Source organism: Penicillium waksmanii, assembly GCF_028829765.1.
Source record: "Penicillium waksmanii strain IBT 27052 chromosome Unknown utg000002l:1.0-3326099.0:1.0-3328782.0, whole genome shotgun sequence".
Lineage (NCBI taxonomy): Eukaryota > Fungi > Ascomycota > Eurotiomycetes > Eurotiales > Aspergillaceae > Penicillium > Penicillium waksmanii.
In genome coordinates this window covers 1,402,462-1,419,471 of record NW_026643249.1, presented here as the reverse complement: position 1 = coordinate 1,419,471, position 17,010 = coordinate 1,402,462, and the positions used below count along the sequence as shown (strand labels likewise).

Here is a 17,010-nt window from a genome sequence, read left to right as displayed (position 1 = left end):
TTGCGTACCTGGCGTACCGTACCTTACGTACGGTACCTGGGCTTATCGCGTGATGCTGCCGATCCGCCGGTTTTGTCCACAACCCTACCTTCACGACAACTCAGCCCATTTGGCAACTAATCATTGTATTTGCTTTTGATGAATCTCACATCACCATAAATCAAGAAGCTTTTCAGAGTAGTGAGGGTTGAATTGTACTTGAAAATACCGGAGTATTATCATGGAACGCGCAGTGTCTATCAGTGACACTAATTAGCGAATGATAATTGTACGTCATCTCATCAATTGTTAATCTAATAAGCTGCTTTTCATCTCTGTATCTTTGTTCTCATGTTATTGAGCTTGGTTTGAAGTCTTACTGCAGCCGAGGCAAGAATCAAAATCGAGTCGTGATTTGCGTAGCTGGCATCCTGCATCATTCAACAGGTAGTCACAAACCTGGAGCAAAGCCCGGACCAATCTTTGGTCATCACCGCACGTACGCAACTTTTTGTTGCCTGCAGAACCTAGATTGAGACGCAGGGAAATATCCGTCTTCTCTTTGCGTGCTAGTAGTATCATCTCTGCGGAACGCGAATTAATCCGGATAATATCAAATTTACTGAAATACTCTACTCCGCATCATTTGACCAAGCTTTCTTGCAGGAATTACCAAAATCTTGTTGACCGAAGCTTTCCCTAACTCCATCTGGAGCGGCTTCTCCGTCTGGGCGTGCGGAGAGTACACGGGTACCCTATACTTGTTCTTGGCAGAGTTTAGCTGCAGAATCCTTGATGTATCTCCGGCGAAAAAGCTCCGCTGAATAATCGTTTCGCATTAATATCAACATTAATATCAGGAGCTAATATTAACAGCAGGTCCCGCGTACCCAGGCAGTATTTAGAATTGGGCAGCGACCATACTAGTACTAGTATCTGAGCTGATCCCGGCCAAAGGTTGTGACCACATCTCAGTCCTCGATATCATCATCTACTTGCCAGTACCCCTACTAGTATCATAATTATGTTTTCATTTCGAAATAGTAGCGCTTCAAAAAAAATTCAATCTTGAAAGGCTCAAGAAAATGAAGTGGCGCGTATTTCTCTCGCATGCGAAGCTTATGTTTCATTCAAACAGCCGAGGCCCTTTTCAATGCCGATCAATCTCCTTTTCGCAACATTGATCTCATCAGCCATACTTTTTGTGCTTAATGGATGGTTTCAAATTCCACCAAGGAGCTTGAATCAGATTTCTAAAAGAAATAGGTATCGTTGTGTCCGAAGCATATTAGGAAAGGTCAACCTCCAGGAGTGCGCGTCCTAGCCTTAATTCCCTTGGCATGTGCTTGGCATCCAGGGCTTTGGCAGCTATGACGGATTTTTAGACCAATCCCAAATGACGGTTTACGCAGCTGCGACAGCCCTAGACTCTGGGGTAGAAGATCAGTCGTCAGCACCTTGGCGCAATTCCCGTCGCAAGACGGAATGTGGCGTAATAGAGCAGAGGCCGCGGTGAGGAAGTATACCATTAACATGATGGAATTGAAGTATAAAATCAACGCGAGGAAGCCTCCGAAAGAAAGCATCAAGCAAGTCTGAACATTTCAATCGCAAACAAAAACAACCTCTCTTGATTTGACTATTTCTGCTCTTTTCTGCCTCTCGCAATGCAGCTCAATGCTTTATGGAAGCTGTGCCTTCTTGGCCTTTCACTCCCTGCGGCCCTAGGCCATCCAGGTGAACATGAGGTTGAAGATGATAAAGCAACCATCATCCATAAGCGCATGTTCAAGGAAAATGCTCGTCGTGGTCTTGATCGGTGTGCCAAACGCTTCGAGGAGAGCGGCTTTAATGCTCGTGCTGAAACTCGTCGTCGCGCTCTGTATGACCTTCATCGCCGCGGCCTCGCCTCTCGGGACACAGACTCCGTCCTCGAAACTTCTCACCTGGTGACCGACTCGAGCATCTCCGCTAGCACTGACGCTGCCGATCTGTTTACTTCCAGCTCCACTTGCGTCTTGAACCCGGAGGGTGAAGTCGGTCCATTCTATGTCCTAGGCGAGTTGGTCCGCTCCGACCTCGTTGAGGATGAGGAAGGTGTGCCAGTCATCCTGGACGTCCAGTTCGTTGACGTGACGAGCTGTGACCCTATCGAGGACTTGTATTTCGATATCTGGAACTGCAACTCTACTGGTGTCTACTCTGGCGTTGTGTCGAATGGCAACGGGAACTCGAATGATGAGTCGAATATCGACGCTACTTTCTTGCGAGGCATTCAGCCATCTGATAGTGACGGGGTGGTGACATTTAGCACCTTGTTTCCGGGCCATTATAGTGGTCGAACTACACACCACCATGTCATTGCGCATCTTGATGTGACTGTTCTGTCGAACGGTACGATAACTGGTGGCACTGTTGCACACATTGGACAGCTTTTCTGGGATCAAGATCTTATATATGAGGTCGAAGCTACATCTCCCTACAGCACGAACACAGTTACTATCACGACTAACGCTGATGACCGAGTGTTCGCAACCGAGACCGAAGATACGACTTCTGATCCGGTGTTCAACTATGTTAAGCTGGGCGATGATCTCAGTGATGGTCTCTTGGGCTATATTACCATTGCTGTCGACACTTCTGCCACTTATGACCCGACCTATAGCTTTGTGTACACCGCTAATGGAGGTGTTGCTGAATCTGGTGGCTCCGATGAAATTGGCGGCGACGGTGGCTCTAGCAGTTCTCCTGGCGGCGGCGGCGGCGGTGGTGGTGGTGGCGGATCTGGTGGTGGTCCATCCAGGTGAAGGTCCTAGACATTAGGCTTCGGGTATAGGTCAAAGTGTAAGAGAGGAGGCGTGTAACCTTGGAAGAAAGCACTTGGTGGTGATGTGTGTTCAAGATTACTTCTGAAGTCAGCGGGGATGTTTATTGGCAGAATACCTTGGACTGGCATTGCCGGTCTTTTCTCTGCCAGAGCGGTTGAAATTTGATGTAGTACTAGCCTTTCGGATATTACATCTTATCTAGTAGAGACTAAATGCCAATTGTTGCCAAAACTTTAGACTAAAGAGACAGACTGTAGTACCAACTATTATAAAGGACGTAAACGGTGCGATATTATCCAAACCTTCCGATTCAAAGGTTGGGGACCACCAAACGAAGGTTGATGGTGTTGAACTTCCTTTCACTCTTCGCCGCAATTTAGGATTCTAGTTAGGGCATCTGGGTTTTCTGCGCGACCCTCTATTATAGACTTGAGACTACTACCGGTAAGGTGTCTACGGTAGAGCCTTGGAGTCGGATTTTTGTTTTAAAGACCCCCTTTAAAGGACAAGTACTTTCAGCAGTCGTTGTTCAAGGCTGAATAGTGCTAGTACGTTGCCTGGATATCTAAAGTCTCAATTCATATTAGAACTTGCTGGTATTTAGTACTTATACTTGAAACTTGAATGTTTGAGGGCAAAGAATATTGAAACAAGTAGAAGTTTTGGTAGCTGCACAAGTGTGTATACAGTATCGGAGGACCGCACCCGGAGAGTTCGAGTTTCTCAAATCAGATCCAATAGTATAACGGTATGGTCCACCACAAGCACAAGCCACACCCGGGTACCTACTCACTTACTACTAGTATGTAGTACCGCTACTAAATCTCCCACTGAGTGCAAATCATTACTACTCGAGATTAAGGATGGAATCATCCATGCCGAGCTAAAGCAGAAAGCTCGTCATAAGCCAGCCCGCGCAAAAGTGGGTACATGAAGAAGGGCGAAAAGCATCCACCTCCTTTGGTCTGTATTACGCCCACAATGCCAGATAGAAATTGGGAAGCTACTTCGTACGATGCAAACCGCGTGCAATAGGGCCCTGCTATAGAGGGGGTTTCTTAGTTTCAGGATTGATTGTTTATGAGGGTATCCTCCGATTGAAACCTAAGTGACCAGCAACCTAATTCCGACAAGGGGATAGGGGCCACCTCAGGGTCGCCTCAGGCGGCTGAGCCTAAAGCCTTACAGTGATCAAAAGAGGCAAAACAACCCGCTAATCAAGGTGAGTCATCGGAGTTCCTTGCACTCCGTTCGACAAGCGGGACTTGAAAGTGCAGCTGGTCCCAGCGCTGCACAAGCTCTTTTGTCTTGGACCCATGCACTGACATCGATTAGGATCTACGCAGTACATCACCCATGAATATGACACCAGCAGTTGACTATATTTGACGTGCCTTTCCCCTGTTGCATTTAATACATGATTTGCACAGCGTTAAAGCCCAGTCGTTGAGTTGACAAGGCATTGTGTAACTCTACACAGAAACCAACCGAGCCCGGTGGAACAAAAGGCACTTGAAAAGACGGAATGGATCACCGGCCCGGTGGAGTCTGACTTGCCACCGAGCGAATTCCGTACGGAGTCGACCAATTTTGAATGACGAAACTGAGCCCACTTGGGATGCCGCGATCCGCCCCTCGCCAAGACGACTTCCCGTGGAATTGAATGCGGATTTTCAGTCAGGGCAGAGATTTTAATAGAGAGGGGAATGCAGAGGATCCCAGGTCCTCGTAGCGAATGATCCGACCTTCGGGTGTCGGGGGGGGGGGGGGGATGCGGTGGGAAAGCAACCACTGATTGATAAGAATTTGCTGGATGTGGGGAGGGGACGGCAGCCAAGAGGAAAAGAGGAACGATGAGCAGCCAATCGCCTACAATGATTTCGCAGGCAAAAGGTGGTCCGTGTCTCCAGCAGAGCAGAGTAGAATTAGCTCACAGCATCATCGATATTGTTGCAGAGCATCAGGGCGTGGATCGGCGTCGTCCGGATTGCCTAACAAAGTACTCCGTAGGGGGAGTGGATTGTAGGGTAAGCGGGCTAGTGCCATCAGATAAGATTCCCCCGAGAACGGCGTAGGGTTTTTGGGACTCTCTGGGACTTGGTGGGAACACAGAGTTCTCAAAACCCGTCGATCCATACCGTTCGCCGAGACTGGGGACTGGAAAAGACCTTTGGCGCATGCGTGGGTATGTGATTGGTGCAAGGGCCGAATCTGCTAGGTAATGGCCGAAGGGGAGAGACTTGGCCATCCACCGTCCAAGGATTAGTTACCTGGTTTGGGTTCTTTGAATTTGAGCGGTATTTTCGCTTATTAGTGCCGACAGCATCGTATGCTTCAGGCCAGTCCATCCCTAAGATCATCTCTGTTCCTGGGTATACTTTGTAGACGCGGTTAGGAAAGGGAAAACCCTACTCCTTACGGGGCGAGTATTCCGGAGAATTTAGTTGAATGCGAGATTCCCTGTGTAAAGACATAAATTGAAGTAAAAAAAGTCTAGCGTCAGCCCACTCGTCGGTCAAGCTTGCCGGCATCCACCTCCGGATCAGATAAAAAAAATTCAACTGGAGGTGGAGGAGTGGAAGATCCGAAACCGGCATCATGTGAGATGAGGGCAATCTAATCTGATCATCGCGCTCTCTCTCTCTCTCTTCTCTCTTTTCTCTTCTTTCCCACACTCCCTCCGACGCCCTTTGCTTACTCTTTCCTTTTTTTTCGGCCCTATCGAACCTTTTAATCCTTCCCTTCTATTTGGATTGGATTAATTGTTTCCTAACTCTTCCCCTCTCTCTACTCCCTCAATTCCAAACTCGCTCTCGCTTATCGGCTCGCATGAGCGCACTTCCGCTCTTCCGACCGAAAGACGGCTCGTGCGTTTCCCCCGAACCAACCCGAAACTTGTTAACTCCCCCTCAACCTTGAATATGCCCGCTAACCCTGACTGCGTTCTCAGTTCCCTCTGCTTGAAGTGAATTCAAGTATCATGGCCTCACCCGGCGTGGCTCTCACGCCTTTGGCCACTGGTCCCCAGGCCCTTGCCCCCGCTCTGGTAGCTAGGCCTTCTGTAGCTCCCTCACCGGGTCCTGGTACTCCCGGATCGGTGACCTCGAAGGAATGGGTGATTCCCCCTCGCCCCAAACCTGGTCGTAAGCCGGCCACCGACACTCCTCCGACCAAGCGCAAGGCTCAGAATCGTGCTGCCCAGCGTGCCTTCCGGGAACGACGGGCTGCTCGAGTCCAAGAGCTCGAGGAGGAGATTAAAGAGATCACGGATGGCCACGACATCCGCGTCGCGGGGCTCAGCGAGCAGATCACCAACCTCTCCCAGGAAGTTGAGCAATGCCGTGAAGAGATGGGCTGGTGGCGCGACCGATGCCACTCGCTAGAGAAGGACGTTTCGATCGAACGCAGCGCAAAGGAAGCTCTCGTCAAGGAATTCCGGACTTCCTTATCCGCATCGAGCAGCAACAAATCCCCCGCCATCCCCGACTCGGTGCCGCTGCCACCTCGCAAACGTCCTTCGACTCGAAGCTCCCGCATGGAAGGTGTTGTCTCTACTAGTGCCGACCGTAACAAGGAAGATGTTCAGCAGAATGTGCCTCTCGGCTGCAACGACTGCTCCCAGACTCACTGCCAGTGCATCGAGGATGCCTTTGGCACCCCCATTGATACACATGAATCATCTCGTTCTCGATACCCTCCTCATGGTGTCGGCAGCCCCGAACGTGAGAACACCGAGCCTGACATCAAGCCTGATCCGGAGGAGATGGAGATCGATTTTACTTCTCGCTTCGCAGCCGTGCCTGCTCAACCCACCTCCTCCCACAGCAACCATCACCATGACAGTGAGGCAACCTCACCTCCAGTCGACCCCTGTGGATTTTGTCAGGATGGAACGCCATGCATCTGTGCCGAAATGGCCGCCCAGGAGCAGCAACAACAGCAACAGCGCGGCCGCCGCAGTTCCTTTGAGAACCCTCGCCTCGCACCCATCCAGTCCATCTCTCAGTTCACACCACCACCCTCTGATGGCGACGTCCGCTCTGAAGTGGTCTTGCCATCCATCACCCAAGCCACCAACCCATGTGCCAACGGACCAGGCACCTGCGCCCAATGCCAAGCTGATCCCCGAAGCACCCTTTTTTGCAAGACGCTGGCAGCCTCCCGGTCAGCGAGCGGAACTCCATCGGGAGGAGGATGCTGCGGCGGCAAGGGAGCCAGCGGAGGCGGATGCTGCATGTCTCGAAATGCCCCCACCACCCCGACCACGCGTAACAACCCCTCCATGCCTGCGCAACCTCCCCCCTCCCAAGCCCTCTACGCCCAATGCACTCACCCTGAGCTGCGCCGATGCCTTTACGACACTGTCCCGCCACCCGAACTTCTCCCGTGCCAGTGATGATATCTCCACCTGGCTACCCAAGCTGCACACGCTCCCAAACCCGCAAGAGCTCGCGCTGGCGGAGAGCCGGGGCGGCCGCGCCGCGTTGGAGGTCGAAGCTGCTAGCGTCATGGGCGTGCTTCGTTACTTTGACCGGCGGTTTGCCGAAAAATAAAAAAGGATCGGATTCATGCTCTCCATCCTCCTGTCTTGTTTCTTTTCTGCATCGGGCTTCTGTTTTTTTTTTAACCTTCTTCGGGAGGGCATTTTGATACCCATTCCCCCGATTGCTCTATCCATGTACCACCATACGGTCAACATTTCCATCATCGTTCGCCAGTCTCGTGGGAAAATAGAGACATACCCGCTCGCCAGACTACAACATGTTACTCATATTTATTAATGAGTTGAGAATGAGTCTGGTGGAAAATGTCTCCCCCACCTCCCGCCTCCTTCACCCCCCTCCCTCCAAAAAGCACACATTTATACTTCACCTCCTCCTAGAACCCAAGTCTCTGCAATAGCGGCAGTGATCTTGAGGACATGGAGTCTCCTGACCGATATGAGCATGGTCCGTGGTTGGTTTCTGTGGGCACACACGCACCCTTTTTTTATTTGTTAGCTATTCCGCGTCTGCGGTCCGGTCCAACTCTCCACTAGACGGATTGACTCTTTTGGCGTTGATGTTACATTTTATGGATATGTACACCGCGTTTTTTTTTCTGATGAATGGAATGATCTCCTTAACGCTATTAATAAGCACAAAATCGTGAATTTTGCGTTGTAGTAGCGATAGTATACTACTCATGTATCCGAGTAGTATATCCACTCCAGGTTTCAAGTTCAAGTTGGAAAAGAATGGATGGTACGGGTGGAAAGATCTTGAGTACTAAGTGCTTTGTACTAAACAGCATCTGGATATGATGCCAAGACTCGGAATAAAGGGAAATGTAATTTAAGAAAGGGAAAGAGATTATTTGAATTGCTATGTGGTGGTTTTATACATGGCGCGGAAAGCAAAACGACGCCGATCGCCAAACCCCTGAACCCATTCCTGGGGTATACGGTGTGAACAGAGGGAGGAGGGGAGAGTCGAGATAAGAACATGAGTAGCGTGAGATATGGTAAGTATCCAAGGGAATCAAAACCAAAGTCGACCTGACCTGTGGGGGGAAGAATAGGAAGAAGAGCAGCATGTGAGGATTGGATTGGATTTTTTCCAACATCTGGTGATTGTTCACGATTTTCTTTCGACTGGGATGGATGCAATTAGAATCGTCCCCCGCTGTCCCGTCCATGGCCACCTCGTAGCGTGACTTCCTCCTCGCTGCCGCCAGCGACTCCGCCGAGAAGGTTGGCGCCCCAAATACCAGCGACACCCCACATGCCTACGCGCCAGCCGCGGTATAGACCCTGGATACCCTGGCCCTGGCGACGTTTCTGCAACTGAGCCTGCGAGTTTGGTTTGGCAAAGAGCTGACTAGCCCGTTCGCTATCTGAGGGTTCAGAGCTGACGCCTTCCTCGTTCACGATATGCCACATCGTACCGACGATACCGCGGTATGTGCGCGGGGTAGGGACGATGGTCTCCACGTCCGAGGCATCGATGGAGGCAGCGCTGATGCTGCCGCCGGAAGACTTCTGGCGCAGACTAAGGGATGTGTAGCTTGCGATCTGGGCGCGGCGCAGAACGGTCTCGAGGGGGAAACGCACGGCGAGCTCGAGACCGGAGCTGATGAATCTGAAGAGGTTCCACAGGGAAGGGTTCACAATTGGGTCGATTGACATATATGATTTGAGAATAAGTGGGGTCGAGGTGGTGATAAAGGTGGGCAGACTGGAGTGGAGAATGGTGATTGGGACAAGGTGTGACGGGATAGTGCAATTAGGGGTGGGGAGTTGGCGGATGGCGCGGATGAGGGATCGAGGGCCGTGGGTCGCTGGTGTGAGCATTAAGAAGGTACGGGCGGTATCGATTGGGGAGAGGATCATTGCGGAGAGAGATGAGGAGACGAATGATATGAGAAGCGTGGCGAGCGGCGAGGACGCGTGCAGGATATCTGCTGCCATGGACGAAGAGATGTCCTCCTCCGGCAGGCCGACGATGGCAGAGAGAAGACTGCGGATGAAAGTGTTCAATGTCGGGAGAAGTAGCGAGTAGATGAAGGTCGCGTTAGAAGACTTCCATGGCGAGCTCGGTCCATTGTTAGTCCAAAGCTGGGACAAAACGTCCATCAAGGACTCTGGGTTCCGGATTGCTAGGGCATGCTTGGACGGAGTTGGTGGTGTAGTGTCTGCACGAATGTAGCCACTGCGATCGGTGATGTGACGCCGACCCCCCCTGCGAGAGCGTGGCGTGGTGGGTGTCGGAGTTGATGGAGCGGCAGAAGTGAAATAAATGCTTTCATCGTCGGATGATTCTGAGCCCTGTAGATGAATCTATCAGTGTCCAGCTCGAGGGATCAGCTTGCCTAAACATGAAGAAGATATAATCCTACCGATTCGTACGAGGTGCTTCCAGCTCCTCCGGCCTCCGAGCTCCGGTTCACGACCTCCTCAATGACGTCTGGAACGACATAGACCTGTAAGATGGTTTTGGCGACATCAAATGGCTGCGCGACTAGCACTTGGCAGTAACGTCTTAGAGATGAGTTCAAGGCATCGCGGACCCAGTCAGACACGGAGGGCGAGGCGTCTAAATAGTCGGCATAGTCGAGGTCGGGGATGAGGTCGCGCGCGGTACTCCCGAATACCTGGGCTGACGAGGGAGAGCTGACTTCGGTGGGGGCACTGGAAGGTGAGAGACCCGACTGAGGGATATAGTATGGTCGCAAGGGATTAATCCCTTCACGGGAGGCCATGGTGAGATGGAGGGGTTATGGGTGAATATCGAAAGAAAAGAGCTCTCGGAGAAAGGGCAGGGAGATCCGAGGCCGACGTTGGCTTTGTCAGTGCTTTTTTTTTTTCGTCGACGGTCATTGGACGATCACTCCCTCTCTCTTTCTCCCTCTCCGCCCCAGATCTTTTTCCCGTGACTCTCGTTCCCCGTTGTTTCTTTCTTTCTTTCGTTCCCTTTATTTACTTCACTTCTCACTTTGCATTTTTACACAATGACCCTCTGGCGAGAGTTCGGTCTCCAATTGCGGCGCGCCTTGCCAAAGGCCACCGCTGGCGATATGTGCCTGGCTCAATCGCGGAGATACGTCAGTCATTCGGCAACGCCGTGGAGAACCGGAGAAGTCGCAAACACACACCGGTGGGGTCTGGGTACACAAAACGGCCTGCGCCCTTCCTCGCAAGGGTGGAAGACAGCTCAGCGATGCTTTTCGGCCTCGTCGCAAGCAGCCCACGGCCATATTACACCACCGAAGCCTGGCGAGGAGTGAGTTCAAGGCCTCCCCAATCTTTGGGGATCCCCGGCATTATGTCTAACCCGAAGTAAATTTCCAGAATTAATGTCACCTTCATCGACAAGGATGGTGCCGAGGTCAAGCTTCAGGTTGCCGAAGGCGACAATCTCCTAGATGTTGCCCAGGCGAATGATCTAGAGATGGAAGGTATGTGCTCTTAATATCCTTGATATCAGACACGATGTTATGTGATCTCGCCGTGACTAACACCTGCTTTGTACTCTAGGCGCTTGCGGTGGCTCATGTGCCTGCTCGACCTGCCATATCATCGTTGACGAGCCCGATATGTTCGACAAGATGGAAGAACCCTCAGACGATGAAAATGATATGTTAGATCTGGCTTTCGGTCTGACCGAGACCTCGCGACTGGGATGCCAGGTGATCATGAGCAAAGACCTAGATGGACTGGTTGTACGCTTGCCGACGATGACCCGGAACCTTCAGGCAAGCGACTTCGAGCAGAAGTGAGGCGGAATGGAATTTAAGAAATAATTTATGAGGGCGGGGTCGGCATCCGTGAAGTAGACCTTCATGGGAGGGAACTTGAAGACGATGTTATCAGTCCTAAGGGACCTTGTATTATTTTTTTTGCATTGGACACGTCCAGCAGACTTGAGGATACCGAATTGAAAATCTCCTGTACTATTTATAAAGAAAAAAGTGTCCAAAAAAACATGAAAGATAATATGAAAAACAAAGTGGAATCACAACGTGGAATATCGATGTACAATGTGAAGAAAGCAAGGATACAGAATCTCCCAACGCCACAAACATGCCATGGATAATCATAGAGCTTTTTTGAATTTTGATCTAAGCCTCCTCAATGTTGAGAGGCTTGCCCTTGCCGTTGATCAGATCAAGGAATCCTTGCTTGCTGACTTCGTTGACGGCCTTCTCGCGTTCATCAATACCAATGGTTCCCTTCTTGCGCTCCTCCCTGGCGGCTTCCTCACCCCGAACTTGAGCCGCCCGGACAGCGTTGAACAGCTTGACCACACCGCGCTGTGACATCTTGCGCAATCGCTTCTCATCTTCCGCAACGGCTCCAGTAACTCCTCGCTTGATTCCCATGACATCGCGGATACGGCCTCGATCCATCTCCTCCTTCTTCTCGGCGCGCATCTTAGCCCGCGCTTGCTTGTCGAGTTTCTCATTGACGAATTCATCTGTGGCCTGCTGGGCATTTCTACTGCGAGAAAGGACAGGATCGGCGCGAGCAGAGGAGGGGAGTTTGGTAGAAAGAATTTTAGAAATGGAGGTCGAGAAGGCAGTTGGGTCGTTTCGTTTGGAGACAGCACGTCTTTTCTTTCCGCCTTCCTCTGCTGATGAGTCGGAAAGATTTCCATCTTCGTCGGAGCCAGAAGCATCGTTGTCTTCATTGTCGTTTTCGGTCTGGTATTCGCCCTCGTCCTCGTTGGCGTTGGAGGCTTCATCGTCTTCGGCGGTTTTCGATTTCTTTTGCGGCTTAGATTTGGCCTCGGTCTTCGTTTTCTTGGGGGTGGGCTTGACAGCGGCCTTTTTGGTGATGGAAACTCCACCATCCTCCTCTTCGTCTGAATCGGCGAGGTTCACAGCCTTGAAATCTCCATCATCTTGCTCATCTTCCGAGCTACTGTGGTAGGCGGACTGCTTGCGGAACTTCTTGGGGCGAGAAGTCTTGCCTCGCATACCCTCATTGACCTTGCGCTTCTTGGAATAAGAGCCGACCATTGTGAAAAAATCCAATGGCAATCGAATGCTGTTGGAAAGTAGAGTGTAAAATGCAAAAAAGGCCGCGGCGCATCAACGAGTGAACCAACTTTTTTTTGGGCGGTGAGAGCCACCCGCTCTCCGATTGGCACTCCGCACTTGGGGCCCTTTCCCCCCCTCCACACCCATCTTCGGTTTGGCTGTGAACACATCTCCCATCTTCCAGCTACCAGTTTGATATTCATTCACCTTCACTATGGTCCTCCAGGATCTAGGGCGGCGCATTAACTCCGCCGTCAATGATTTGACAAGGTCTAATAACCTCGATGAGAAGGTATGCGATATACACGAGCCATTGTGTGTGGCGGAAACTCCAAACTAACTAACCACCTTCTCTCCAGGCCTTCGATGACATGCTCAAGGAGATCTGCGCGGCTCTCCTGTCTGCCGATGTCAACGTGAAACTGGTCCAAACCCTCCGCAAATCGATCAAGTCCAGCGTGAACTTCTCCCAGATCCCGGCCGCCACCAACAAGAAGCGCCTCATTCAGAAGACCGTTTTCGATGAACTCGTTGCACTCGTGGATCCTCATGCCGACTCCTTCCGACCTAAGAAGGGCCGCTCCAATGTTATTATGTTCGTTGGTTTGCAGGGTGCCGGTAAGACGACCACTTGTACCAAGCTTGCTCGCCACTACCAAACCCGTGGCTTCAAGACAGCGTTGGTCTGCGCGGATACCTTCCGTGCTGGTGCTTTCGACCAGCTGAAGCAGAACGCCACCAAGGCCAAGATCCCTTACTATGGTAGTTTGACCCAGACCGATCCCGCTGTCGTGGCCGCCGAGGGTGTTGCCAAGTTCAAGAAGGAGCGATTTGATATCATCATTGTCGATACCAGTGGTCGTCACCGTCAAGAAGAGGAGCTTTTCACGGAAATGACCCAAATTCAGGACGCTGTCACCCCGGACCAGACAATCTTGGTTCTCGACAGTACGATTGGTCAGGCTGCCGAGGGCCAGTCGTCTGCCTTCAAGGCTACTGCAGACTTCGGTGCTATCATCATCACAAAGACGGATGGCCACGCTGCAGGTGGTGGTGCCATCTCTGCTGTTGCTGCGACCCATACTCCTATCATTTTCCTGGGAACCGGTGAACACATGATGGACTTGGAACGTTTCGAGCCTCGCGCATTCGTCCAGAAGTTGTTGGGCATGGGCGATGTTGCCGGTCTGGTCGAGCACGTCCAAGCCATTACCAAGGACTCCGCCGGTGCCAAGGAGACCTATAAGCATATCGCCGAGGGTATCTACACTGTTCGTGATTTCCGTGAAAACATCACATCCATCATGAAGATGGGCCCACTGTCTAAGCTGTCTGGTATGATTCCGGGTTTGTCAAATTTAACCCAGGGTCTTGACGACGAGGACGGTTCTCTAAAGTTACGCCGCATGATCTATATCTTCGACAGTATGACCACTGCGGAGTTGGACAGTGATGGCAAGATGTTCACCGATAAGCCCAGCCGTATGGTGCGTATTGCCCATGGTAGTGGAACTACTGTTCGCGAAGTCGAGGACCTCCTTTCTCAGCACCGCATGATGGCTGGTATGGCCAAGAAGGTCGGTGGCCAGAAGAAACAAATGCAACGCGCGCAGAACATGATGAAGGGCGGTAACAACCAGCAACAAATGGCCGCTATGCAAAAGCGCATGGCTGCTATGGGCGGCGGTGGCGGCGGTGGAATGCCCGGCATGCCTGCTGGCATGGATATGGCCAAGATGATGGAAATGATGGGCGGTGGTGGTGGTGGAGGTGGCATGCCTGATATCTCAAGTATGATGAGCCAATTGGGTGGAATGGGTGGTTTGAGCGGGTTGATGGGTGCAATGGGCGGCGGTGGCGGCGGAGGTGGTGGTGGTGGACGAGGCCGAGGCGGACGGTAGTGCTTGTCATTACTGTGCCTCGTGCCTTTACCCTGTACACACTCCTCCTCGTGGCTTGTCAATTTTGCATCTGGGCCGGTGTTTGGCGTCTGCTACTCGTACATTATTCGATTTGCAATGTGATTCATAAGATTTCATGTCGCAATGAAATTATAACACCAAATATTTTTTATCTAGTTATAGTTACATACCAATAACTCTACACCTCAACGAACATACATTGTGCCTCCAAACCTCCAAACAACATCAACTAGTTTCGACTTTTTGAACACGCCAAATCGGAACAATATCGCACTCAGTCCACTCTCACGGTCTTCTCCACATTCCCCGATACTGCTTCATACAGAGCAGTCCCCTTATCGATCAAAACGTGAGCAAGCTCCTCGATTCTTCCAATCATGATCTTGACAGCAACATCCCAACTTTCTCTCACCAATTTATCCTCGACCACCTCTCCAGGAGGAAGATGAGAAATAACCCTATCCTTCGGAGCAGCCTTCGCCCCAGCATCCCGCTCAACAGGAACACTAAGACGATACTGCCAAACAACCTCTCCATCCACATAGAGCGAGTACGTCAGCACAGAGCTTCGAACAGGCACAGGAGAAGGCGCATCAACATCAGCATTAATAACATCATCGCGAATATCAATAAAACCAAACTTGCTATTGCCATCCGGGGCATATTTCACAGCGACATCCTCGTCGTCTGCCTGCCGGTATGACCGGATAGGAAGGTAGAACATGCTCAACGGACCAACGCTGAACTCATGAAGTCCAAACCCAGCCGTATTGGGCTGGAGTCCTTCGGACGTCAATTCAAGCGCGGGGTCTGGAAAGCGCGTGGCGCCGAATTCGTGCCGATCACCACTGAGCAGGATGATGCGGATGCCAAGTTCACGCTCTGCACGCCACATTGCTTCGAATACGGTATGACGCTCGTTCAAAAAACCGCCCCATGTGTCTGTTGTGCCGACGCGCCAGTTCTTCGTGAAGGGGACGCTGGATGCGATGATTTTCCAGTGTACGCCCGCTGGTTCCGGTGTCGTGAGATAGGTTAGTAGAGACTGGAGCTGTGCGTAGCCTAGAATCGTGGAATCTTTCTGCGCGGGTTCGGAGCGGTAGGTACGAGTGTCCAGCATGAAGAATGATGCTGGGCCATTGATGAAGGAGAAGTAGGTCACATTGTCAGGGTGTGCAAATGGGGATTCTGGTACTGGTGGGTTTGCGCTGACATGATAGTGAATGAAGGGATCGGCGGCAGCGGGATAGGGTGCTGTCTTATTGCCTTTGGACCAGTCGTTTTCAATCTCGTGATCATCAAGGGTGTGAATCCAAGGAAGATCGATGGCTGGTCCGGCTTCTGAAGTAGTGGCCCATGACGGTGACGAATAGATTCTCCGATATTCACTGCGGTAATGGGACACGGATGAGCCAAAGCGGAGCGGTACGTCGATATAAACGAAGTCGCCCAAGAAGAGCATAAACGCAGGGCGAAGGAGAGTGGGCAATTTCCCGATTACTTCAGTCATTTGCTCGATTCCGGGGACCCGCAGTGGGTGATTGAGGATATTGTAAGGAAAATTGGGCTTTAAGCAGCTTGACGTCACGAAGGAGAGCCGACTTGCTGCTGGAGAGCCTGGGCGTGCAGAGGTGATGAATGTACCCGTCTTGTTATTGGACAACGAGTACCGATAATGAGTCGATGGCTTCAAATTTTTCAGAGTGACCATCGCTGTAAAGTCAGTATTGTTGTCGAGTTTATAGACAGTGCCTTCTGGAACCCATATATCCGAAGCAGTCGTAGCAGCCTCCTGGTAGGAGACGACCACCGGTAGGTGAGACGAGTCAGGCTCGCGAAAGAGCAGGTTGGCTGTGGTCGGAGATACATATCCGATCCGGGAAAAGGCAGCCTCATCACTGGGGTAAATCCAAAATCCTCGAAGGAGAAAGTCGAGGGTCATCAATGCTAGCACCGCATTGATCAGTGCCGTCGTCCAGGTCCACACCCGCGACCGCCTGGAAGGGAGGCCTGTCAGCAGGGTCTTGAGCGCGGAGTCTCGCGGCTGGGACGCAATTGAATCTTCGGAGGTTCCTGAGTATAGATTTAGCTGGAGTTTGAACTGAAGTTATCCGAAGATGCCACGTTGACTCACTGCCTGATTTCTTTCCACCCTTTTCGGGCTTGGGATTGGATGGTGGATCATCATTGAGCAGCGAGGACAATGTCCCCAAATATATGCCGAATGAGGTCAATACAATGGGGCCAAATGGATATCCTGGGATCTAAAGGTTGTTAGCGTACGGACAGGAAGTAGTCAAATCGAACTTGAAGCATAGGAGGCATACCCATCGCAGGAAAATGAATGCAAACAGCCGAATGGCGGCGGAGGTGACGCAGACAACCACGCGGCGTAGAGACGCCATGGCTGTGATTGGAACTTGAATCACAGATGATCCAAAGGCCCGTTAAAGGACGGGAGATGTGCAAGGGTTCAAGTTGCAGGATGAAGTCAATGGAAAGATCAACGTTGCCTTGCTTGTTTGATTTGTCCGCGCAGTGATTGGCGCGTCGGGAATGACGTAGTTGATCAGCTTCAACTCACAACACAACAACTATAAATACAACTACCGTAAGTACCGGTAAATTGATAAATCAATTACGGATACCCCATTCCTACAATCAAGATCATTTGACAAAACCCCCACTACGCTAACTATCATATATCTAGTAGACATGGCAGAAGTAATTGGTGAGATACGAATTTCATCATCGTAGATTCC

The 17,010-nt window shown here is 51.2% G+C and overlaps 7 protein-coding genes across 7 annotated transcripts; 4 read left to right on the top strand and 3 right to left on the bottom strand.

The window, feature by feature from the left end:
• Positions 1-1,646: 1,646 nt before the first annotated feature.
• N7481_002206 (intradiol ring-cleavage dioxygenase) lies at positions 1,647-2,786 on the top strand (the record flags this gene model as incomplete). The annotated part of the gene is made up of 1 exon (XM_057261425.1): positions 1,647-2,786. One exon carries the CDS (start codon positions 1,647-1,649, stop codon positions 2,784-2,786), a length of 1,140 nt encoding a protein of 379 aa, XP_057126357.1.
• A 3,001-nt stretch (positions 2,787-5,787) lies between these two features.
• hapX (bZIP transcription factor HapX) lies at positions 5,788-7,360 on the top strand (the record flags this gene model as incomplete). The annotated part of the gene is made up of 2 exons (XM_057261424.1): positions 5,788-6,855; positions 6,905-7,360. The coding sequence occupies 2 exons, from the start codon at positions 5,788-5,790 to the stop codon at positions 7,358-7,360; spliced, it is 1,524 nt and encodes a 507-aa protein (XP_057126356.1).
• Positions 7,361-8,454: 1,094 nt separating this feature from the next.
• N7481_002204 (mitofusin complex protein UGO1) lies at positions 8,455-10,046 on the bottom strand (the record flags this gene model as incomplete). Its single annotated transcript, XM_057261423.1, has 2 exons — positions 8,455-9,612; positions 9,684-10,046. The coding sequence occupies 2 exons, from the start codon at positions 10,044-10,046 to the stop codon at positions 8,455-8,457; spliced, it is 1,521 nt and encodes a 506-aa protein (XP_057126355.1).
• Positions 10,047-10,295: 249 nt separating this feature from the next.
• On the top strand, positions 10,296-11,063 carry N7481_002203 (ferredoxin family 2Fe-2S iron-sulfur cluster binding protein; the record flags this gene model as incomplete). Its single annotated transcript, XM_057261422.1, has 3 exons — positions 10,296-10,567; positions 10,636-10,742; positions 10,822-11,063. 3 exons carry the CDS (start codon positions 10,296-10,298, stop codon positions 11,061-11,063), a joined length of 621 nt encoding a protein of 206 aa, XP_057126354.1.
• A 342-nt stretch (positions 11,064-11,405) lies between these two features.
• Positions 11,406-12,305, bottom strand: N7481_002202 (rRNA-processing protein RRP15; the record flags this gene model as incomplete). The annotated part of the gene is made up of 1 exon (XM_057261421.1): positions 11,406-12,305. One exon carries the CDS (start codon positions 12,303-12,305, stop codon positions 11,406-11,408), a length of 900 nt encoding a protein of 299 aa, XP_057126353.1.
• Positions 12,306-12,540: 235 nt separating this feature from the next.
• On the top strand, positions 12,541-14,227 carry N7481_002201 (RNA-binding signal recognition particle subunit SRP54; the record flags this gene model as incomplete). Its single annotated transcript, XM_057261420.1, has 2 exons — positions 12,541-12,618; positions 12,686-14,227. The coding sequence occupies 2 exons, from the start codon at positions 12,541-12,543 to the stop codon at positions 14,225-14,227; spliced, it is 1,620 nt and encodes a 539-aa protein (XP_057126352.1).
• Positions 14,228-14,522: 295 nt separating this feature from the next.
• On the bottom strand, positions 14,523-16,653 carry N7481_002200 (alkaline phosphatase family protein; the record flags this gene model as incomplete). Its single annotated transcript, XM_057261419.1, has 3 exons — positions 14,523-16,321; positions 16,383-16,512; positions 16,576-16,653. 3 exons carry the CDS (start codon positions 16,651-16,653, stop codon positions 14,523-14,525), a joined length of 2,007 nt encoding a protein of 668 aa, XP_057126351.1.
• Between the last annotated feature and the right edge of the window lie 357 nt (positions 16,654-17,010).